The sequence below is a fragment of the Salmo salar genome, chromosome 26, assembly GCF_965601325.2.
Source record: "Salmo salar chromosome 26, fSalSal1, whole genome shotgun sequence".
NCBI lineage: Eukaryota > Metazoa > Chordata > Actinopteri > Salmoniformes > Salmonidae > Salmo > Salmo salar.
In genome coordinates this window covers 31,408,394-31,417,500 of record NC_138316.1, presented here as the reverse complement: position 1 = coordinate 31,417,500, position 9,107 = coordinate 31,408,394, and the positions used below count along the sequence as shown (strand labels likewise).

At 49.9% G+C, this 9,107-nt stretch overlaps 1 protein-coding gene across 1 annotated transcript in view; it reads right to left on the bottom strand.

The window, feature by feature from the left end:
• The window catches only part of LOC106587632 (transmembrane protein 266), a 121,900-nt gene that overhangs the window by 94,940 nt on the left and 17,853 nt on the right, over positions 1-9,107 (bottom strand). Inside the window, exon 3 of the mRNA XM_014176200.3 lies at positions 8,556-8,777. Within this exon, the coding sequence (XP_014031675.3) occupies positions 8,556-8,777 (222 nt within the window). The remainder of the gene's footprint in view (positions 1-8,555; positions 8,778-9,107) is intronic.

Here is a 9,107-nt window from a genome sequence, read left to right as displayed (position 1 = left end):
GCATGGTTCCTCCGTAGCTTTTTGTCCATTGAGATATGTTACGTCTGAATGAGTGTTTGACAAGAGTGGAATAAGGTTTCAAGGCATTTTATTGACATTTAATCCTCTGATATTCAGCAATGGGGAGATTTTTCTGCAGAGAGAGGAGAGACATAGACAGAGATATATGAAAAGAGAGAGAAAGATGAGAGAGAGAGAGAGAGAGGAGAGAGAGAGAGAGAATGCTCTGCAGATAGAGAGAGAGAGAGGGAGAGAGAGAGAACGGGATAGAGAGAGAGAATGCTCTGCAGATAGAGAGAGAGAGAGAGAGAGAGAGAGAGAGAGAGAGAGAGAGAGAGAGAGAGAACGGGATAGAGAGAGAGAATGCTCTGCAGATAGAGAGAGAGAGAGAGAGAGAGAGAGAGAGAGAGAGAGAGAGAGAGAGAGAGAACGGGATAGAGAGAGAGAATGCTCTGCAGATAGAGAGACAAAGAGAGAGCCTATCTGGATGTTGGAAGGCACCACTGAAGGAGCTCTGCTTGTCCTAATGAAATGTGACAGGCAGACATAAAGTTGAATATGAAGTGAACCATGATTACAGACGATTAGATAACAATCACTACGTACTGCAGCCAGAGAGCTTGTGTGTCTGCCCTCGCTTTCTCTCTGTCTGTGGTGTGTGTGTGCGCACATGTGTGTGTGCATGCATTCATGCGTGTGTGTGTGTCTGTGTGTCTGTGTGTGTGTGTGTGTGTGTGTGTGTGTGTGTGTGTGTGTGTGTGTGTGTGTGTGTGTGTGTGTGTGTGAATTGCCGGTAGTCTGAATCCGCATGTGGATTGGAGTAGGCGCTGTGGAGTAGTGGGGGATCTGTGGAGTGGGTGGGCTGTGGAGTAGGGTGGGCTGTGGAGTAGGGGGGGCTGTGGAGTAGGGGGGCTGTAGAGTAGGGAGGACTGTTGAGTAGGGGGGACTGTAGAGTAGGGGGGACTGTAGAGTAGGGGGGGCTGTAGAGTAGGGGGGGACTGTAGAGTAGGGGGGACTGTAGAGTAGGGAGGACTGTTGAGTAGGGAGGACTGTTGAGTAGGGAGGACTGTAGAGTAGGGGGAACTGTAGAGTAGGGAGGACTGTTGAGTAGGGAGGACTGTAGAGTAGGGAGGACTGTAGAGTAGGGAGGACTGTAGAGTAGGGAGGACTGTTGAGTAGGGAGGACTGTAGAGTAGGGAGGACTGTAGAGTAGGGAGGACTGTTGAGTAGGGGGGACTGTAGAGTAGGGGGGACTGTAGAGTAGGGAGGACTGTTGAGTTGGGAGGACTGTAGAGTAGGGAGGATTGTAGAGTAGGGAGGACTGTAGAGTAGGGGGAACTGTAGAGTAGGGAGGACTGTAGAGTAGGGGGGACTGTAGAGTAGGGAGGACTGTAGAGTAGGGGGAACTGTAGAGTAGGGAGGACTGTAGAGTAGGGAGGACTGTAGAGTAGGGGGGACTGTAGAGAAGGGGGGGCTGTAGAGTAGGGAGGACTGTTGAGTAGGGAGGACTGTAGAGTAGGGGGAACTGTAGAGTAGGGGGGACTGTAGAGTAGGGGGGACTGTAGAGTAGGGAGGACTGTAGAGTAGGGGGGACTGTAGAGTAGGGAGGACTGTAGAGTAGGGGGAACTGTAGAGTAGGGAGGACTGTAGAGTAGGGGGAACTGTAGAGTAGGGAGGACTGTAGAGTAGGGGGGGGCTGTAGAGTAGGGAGGACTGTAGAGTAGGGAGGACTGTAGAGTAAGGAGGACTGTAGAGTAGGGGGAACTGTAGAGTAGGGAGGACTGTAGAGTAGGGGGGCAGTAGAGTAGGGAGGACTGTTGAGTAGGGAGGACTGTTGAGTAGGGATGACTGTAGAGTAGGGAGGACTGTAGAGTAGGGAGGACTGTAGAGTAGGGGGGGCAGTAGAGTAGGGAGGACTGTAGAGTAGGGGGGACTGTTGAGTAGGGGGAACTGTAGAGTAGGGAGGACTGTAGAGTAGGGAGGACTGTAGAGTAGGGAGGACTGTAGAGTAGGGGGACTGTAGAGTAGGGGGGGCTGTAGAGTAGGGGGGGCTGTAGAGTAGGGGGGACTGTAGAGTAGGGGGGCAGTAGAGTAGGGAGGACTGTAGAGTAGGGGGAACTGTAGAGTAGGGAGGACTGTAGAGTAGGGAGGACTGTAGAGTAGGGGGGACTGTTGAGTAGGGGGAACTGTAGAGTAGGGGGAACTGTAGAGTAGGGGGAACTGTAGAGTAGGGGGGACTGTAGAGTAGGGAGGACTGTAGAGTAGGGGGAACTGTAGAGTAGGGAGGACTGTAGAGTAGGGGGAACTGTAGAGTAGGGAGGACTGTAGAGTAGGGGGAACTGTAGAGTAGGGAGGACTGTAGAGTAGGGAGGACTGTAGAGTAGGGGGACTGTAGAGTAGGGAGGACTGTAGAGTAGGGGGGGCTGTAGAGTAGGGGGGGCTGTAGAGTAGGGGGGACTGTAGAGTAGGGGGGCAGTAGAGTAGGGAGGACTGTAGAGTAGGGGGAACTGTAGAGTAGGGAGGACTGTAGAGTAGGGAGGACTGTAGAGTAGGGGGGACTGTAGAGTAGGGAGGACTGTAGAGTAGGGGGGGCTGTAGAGTAGGGGGGACTGTAGAGTAGGGAGGACTGTAGAGTAGGGAGGACTGTAGAGTAGGGAGGACTGTAGAGTAGGGGGAACTGTAGAGTAGGGAGGACTGTAGAGTAGGGGGGGCAGTAGAGTAGGGAGGACTGTTGAGTAGGGAGGACTGTTGAGTAGGGAGGACTGTAGAGTAGGGAGGACTGTAGAGTAGGGAGGACTGTAGAGTAGGGGGGGCAGTAGAGTAGGGGGGACTGTAGAGTAGGGGGGACTGTTGAGTAGGGGGAACTGTAGAGTAGGGAGGACTGTAGAGTAGGGAGGACTGTAGAGTAGGGAGGACTGTAGAGTAGGGGGGACTGTTGAGTACGGGGAACTGTAGAGTAGGGGGAACTGTAGAGTAGGGGGGACTGTAGAGTAGGGAGGACTGTAGAGTAGGGGGAACTGTAGAGTAGGGAGGACTGTAGAGTAGGGAGGACTGTAGAGTAGGGAGGACTGTAGAGTAGGGGGGACTGTAGAGTAGGGGGGACTATAGAGTAGGGAGGACTGTAGAGTAGGGACGGCTGTAGAGTAGGGAGGACTGTAGAGTAAGGAGGACTGTAGAGTAGGGGGAACTGTAGAGTAGGGAGGACTGTAGAGTAGGGGGGCAGTAGAGTAGGGAGGACTGTTGAGTAGGGAGGACTGTTGAGTAGGGATGACTGTAGAGTAGGGAGGACTGTAGAGTAGGGAGGACTGTAGAGTAGGGGGGGCAGTAGAGTAGGGAGGACTGTAGAGTAGGGGGGACTGTTGAGTAGGGGGAACTGTAGAGTAGGGAGGACTGTAGAGTAGGGAGGACTGTAGAGTAGGGAGGACTGTAGAGTAGGGAGGACTGTAGAGTAGGGGGGACTGTTGAGTAGGGGGAACTGTAGAGTAGGGGGAACTGTAGAGTAGGGAGGACTGTAGAGTAGGGGGAACTGTAGAGTAGGGGGGACTGTAGAGTAGGGAGGACTGTAGAGTAGGGGGGACTGTAGAGTAGGGAGGACTGTAGAGTAGGGGGGGCTGTAGAGTAGGGGGGACTGTAGAGTAGGGAGGACTGTAGAGTAGGGAGGACTGTAGAGTAGGGAGGACTGTAGAGTAGGGGGAACTGTAGAGTAGGGAGGACTGTAGAGTAGGGGGGGCAGTAGAGTAGGGAGGACTGTTGAGTAGGGAGGACTGTTGAGTAGGGAGGACTGTAGAGTAGGGAGGACTGTAGAGTAGGGAGGACTGTAGAGTAGGGGGGGCAGTAGAGTAGGGAGGACTGTAGAGTAGGGGGGACTGTTGAGTAGGGGGAACTGTAGAGTAGGGAGGACTGTAGAGTAGGGAGGACTGTAGAGTAGGGAGGACTGTAGAGTAGGGGGGACTGTTGAGTACGGGGAACTGTAGAGTAGGGGGAACTGTAGAGTAGGGAGGACTGTAGAGTAGGGGGAACTGTAGAGTAGGGGGGACTGTAGAGTAGGGAGGACTGTAGAGTAGGGGGAACTGTAGAGTAGGGAGGACTGTAGAGTAGGGAGGACTGTAGAGTAGGGAGGACTGTAGAGTAGGGGGGACTGTTGAGTAGGGAGGACTGTAGAGTAGGGAGGACTGTAGAGTAGGGGGGGCTGTAGAGTAGGGGGGACTGTAGAGTAGGGGGGACTATAGAGTAGGGAGGACTGTAGAGTAGGGACGGCTGTAGAGTAGGGAGGACTGTAGAGTAGGGGGGACTGTAGAGTAGGGGGAACTGTAGAGTAGGGAGGACTGTAGAGTAGGGAGGACTGTAGAGTAGGGAGGACTGTAGAGTAGGGGGGACTGTAGAGTAGGGAGGACTGTAGAGTAGGGGGGACTGTAGAGTAGGGAGGACTGTAGAGTAGGGAGGACTGTAGAGTAGGGGGGACTGTAGAGTAGGGAGGACTGTAGAGTAGGGAGGACTGTAGAGTAGGGGGAACTGTAGAGTAGGGGGGACTGTAGAGTAGGGAGGACTGTAGAGTAGGGAGGACTGTAGAGTAGGGGGGACTGTAGAGTAGGGGGAACTGTAGAGTAGGGAGGACTGTAGAGTAGGGGGGACTGTTGAGTACGGGGAACTGTAGAGTAGGGAGGACTGTAGAGTAGGGAGGACTGTAGAGTAGGGAGGACTGTAGAGTAGGGGGGACTGTAGAGTAGGGAGGACTGTAGAGTAGGGGGGACTGTAGAGTAGGGGGGACTATAGAGTAGGGGGGACTATAGAGTAGGGGGGACTGTAGAGTAGGGAGGACTGTAGAGTAGGGAGGACTGTAGAGTAGGGGGGACTGTAGAGTAGGGGGGACTATAGAGTAGGGAGGACTGTAGAGTAGGGGGGACTGTAGAGTAGGGGGGACTGTAGAGTAGGGAGGACTGTAGAGTAGGGGGGACTGTAGAGTAGGGGGGACTATAGAGTAGGGGCTGTGGATAAGAGAGAGATAACAGAAAGGTCAGCTCCATCTTCACAATGCTACAGGCCATGATATACAAACATGGCCGTCGGTCGGTGATGGTAGGTGCTTCATCACAGGCTGAATCCCAAATGGCACCCTAAGTCCCTATGTAGTGCAGTACTTTGACCAGGCCCATTGACACACACACACAGCAGGTTGACATGAGAGCCTTTCTCTTGATTCATCTCCACCACTTCAGCCCCACTAGATGTTGCTACTGAACTACACCCAGCCTCTTGCTGCAGCACAGTGATAAAATACAGCCTCTGTGGATCAAACACTAGCTGCATGCGGTCACTGTACCCATGAAGTCAGCAACGAACACCATAGCAAAGTCAAGTTTGGTACCCGATCAAGCCCTGCAATCCCTGCACATTATTCACAGAGTAAACTTATAAGAGACATGGTTCTAATTGACTTCTTGGAGATGAGATGTTCACATTTACAATAAACGTTTCCTTTGCTAAATGTAGGACAGTTATCCAACAGAGAATGATACATGCTGACTGAAATCAGAGGGGTTCTACTCAGTATGACTGTCCACTGTCTCTCATTCAATGAACCATCCTTTTCTTGATGAAATACCTACATTGTGTTGTTGTGAGATTCTCATTTCAGAGTACACGCTCCCGTATGTGTTACAGTATTCAGTATTACAGTGCTCTCTCTCTCTCTCGCTCTCTCTCTCTCTCTCTCTCCTTCTCTCTCTCTCTCTCTCTCCTCTTCTCCCTCCCTCCGTACATCCCTGCACCCCTCTCTCTCTAAGAGCAGATGAGCCACCTAATGCAGACAGGGAAGGCAATCCACTTTTCTGTAGAGAGTCAGTGGACCACAGGACACATTCCTCTCTGAGATACATTATCAATTTGATGGCCATGGTGGATTTCCACCCCCTCCCTGTACTGCTGCTACTGATGCTGCCAGCGTCTCTATTCCTCCCAACTTCACTTCATCATTCAGCAGCTACGGCAATAAAGCAGGAACATTTCCCTCCCATTTCCTTTATAAAGGTGGTTTTCTCTCTCTTTAGAATTTTGTCTTGTTCCCACAGCAGTCAATCCTGAACCAAAAGGGTTCTACCTGAAACCAAAAGGGTTCTTCCTAAACTCAAACTGAAATATTGTGTGTGACACTCAAAGGCTAGAGAGTGACCACCATGGACCACAAAATCAGATTGTAAACATGATACAATATTATGGCCGTCTTGCTACAGTAGTGAGCGTCTCCATTAAATAGTGTTACTAAAGGTCACTAAGAGGAATGAGGTCTGCTGCTGTTGTCCAAGGAGGGCTGATCGATACGGTAATAAGCAGACAGAAGCACGTGCGTAAGCATTCAGGAGCTAACACTGCTGAAACCCACAGAATAATATTGGGTGGATCTCAAGTGCAGGTTCCTCACCTCGGACCTTCTCCTCCAATGAGTTTTGCGAAAGAGGTGAGAGGACACAAGGAATCAAGGAAATACAATTGAAATTGACCCATGGTCCCCCCAGGCCTAGAGGACACAGGTTTGACTGACACCTTCCCATCACCTGGCTAATAGCCTTCTTTAACAGGGATTCACCCTTGAGTCCTTTACAATGGAGCCAGTTCCACCTCTGATGCTAAATCCTAATGGAGCGACCCAGGGGAGGAGGGACCAAACGCAGGCCTGATAATGATGACTGGTGTTTCATTTAAGGTGTACTCCAGATAGAACAAGTTCATGCCTCGTGGATTTAAATGTTGTTGTTTTTTATTAGGATCCCCGTCTTCCTGGGGTCCACACAAAACATGAAACATGACATATTACTGAACATTAATAGACAAGAACAGCTCAAGGACAGAACTACATCAATAAAATAAAATACGAAAGACACATGTAGCCTACACTTCAATACCTACACACAAACTATCTAGGTCAAATAGGGGAGAGGAGTTGTGCAGTGAGGTGTTGCTTTATCTGTTTTTTAAACCAGGTTTGCTGTTCATGTGGGCAATATGAGATGGAACGGAGTTCCATGCAATAATGGCTCTATATGGGAAATGGGATTTCATTAAATGTAATGTAGAGAATGATAACTTTTACTACTCCCACTGACAGGATTTTACAAGCAGCCATTTTGCACTAATGACTTGGATATGAAATAGTGATCCTGACAGTAATGTAGTTGAAGTAGTACTGCTGTGGTAACATACAGATCAAATCACCTTCAAACCAATGATGGACAATTCCTGTGTTTGGGCCCATACACAGCCAGCAGATTTCACAACAAGCAGAACGACAAAAACAGTGTGACATAGACATGGCGTTCTCTGTTGTGGAGCAGGGACAGGGAGCAGGGACAGGGAGTAGCTAGCTACTGTGTGTTGCACTTTTGACATGAAAATGGGGCAAACGAGAGATGTAGCCTGTGAGCTCACAGCATCATGATGCGACAACAACAGTAATGTGTTAGTGTCAGCATTGCACTGCCCACTGTTGACTGTGCGTCTGTAGGATCCATCTGTTTAAGGAGCACGGCTGATAGCTGGCGAACACTGAGCCTAGTGGAGTGAGACCTGATCTGGTGTCAAACGGAGTGCTTGGAAGGGAAGGTGTGTGTCTGTTTGGGATGCTGGACCGTAAAGCTAAAGCATATGGTGTTGTTTATCTGGACTCACAGTAAGAACCAGGTCTGAGTCACTATTACTGGACAGGATGCCATTGCAATACGGCAATACAAGGACCGTGTTTTTACTGTATAATGAAAGAGACAATCTGTTAAGACCATACAGTAACAGACGTGCAGGGCAGCTAAAATAGCCTGGGACTCATCCATCACACATCAACCTAGCACCTTACAATTCTGGTTAAGGGTAGAAAATGGAACTGGCAGTGTCACAAGTAAGGTAAACTATGGATGTTGCAATACAGGTCTTGGAAGAGCACAGTACATTCAGGGGATGCATTTAGACCTTCATAGGAAATATATGTAGACCAAATAGCAAATATGAAACCGTTTATCACTGATGGACAACCCCTGTGTTGTAGCTACAGTACTGGCTATGAGTTAAACAGGACCAATGAATCATGTGAGATTGAACATCATCCATACTTGTCCCTCTGTGTTGGCCAATGTACCATTAGCATAACTGACACTGTACATGGCAGTGTGTTCCTGCCCTCCTTCCCAGCCCTCCCTCTGTTAAATGCTTGATGTACTGCATAATTATACATGACACCATATTCAATTACATCATTTCGTCTCACATTCTCAAACCAGAAGCAGGTCGTTTCTGAGGATAATTGGGAATATATCATTTCCAAAGGGGTGGAAAGTCATTAATAGAAACGTCTGCCAGGTCCCAAGATCTTTACAAACCCTTATGAACGGTTGTAGATGTGTGCAAGGTTTGGACCTATTTGTGTAATGGCTGAAGTCTGTAAATGAAGCCACAGCGTCTTACCCTTCCCTATTGAGGTTCTGACCTATTGGTGTTATCAATAGCTACCTACTGTACGGTCAGAAAGCGTCAGTGCCTTTCAATGGATGAATACAGTTGTATTGCCTCACCCTTCCCTGTTGTCGTCCTCATCCAGGTTAGAGAGGAGCTGCGATCCGGCCAGGGAGAAGTCCAGATGGGCCTGAGGAAGGTCCCTGTAGCCGAAGCTGACCAGCTGGACAGGAGCCATGCAGGACGGGTTCATCTCCTGCACACCATGTTCCTCCACTGGGTCTGGCTGGGAGATGATCTCCAGGTCTGATAGACCTCCAGCCTGCTGCTCCACCACGTCACTAAACACACAGGGAGAGAAGACGACTGTGTTAGCCCACTGAGCTCAAGCCTCTTCACCTTCTACCTCCACTGGGTCTGGCTTCACCCTTTACCTCCAGGTCCGACAACCCAACCGCCTGGAGATCCAGATCCTATATCAAAGTCTGAGAATCAAAACTATGAGATGATGGTGTTCATGTGTTACTTTGAAACAGACAAAACAGGGAACTAAAGTCCATCGAAGTGCTGTAGAAAAACACCAACTGGCGATGCGATAAACAGCACACCTTGCATCAATGATATCTGATTGAAACACACACAGTGAACTGAGTAGTGATAGAGGCTGAGCC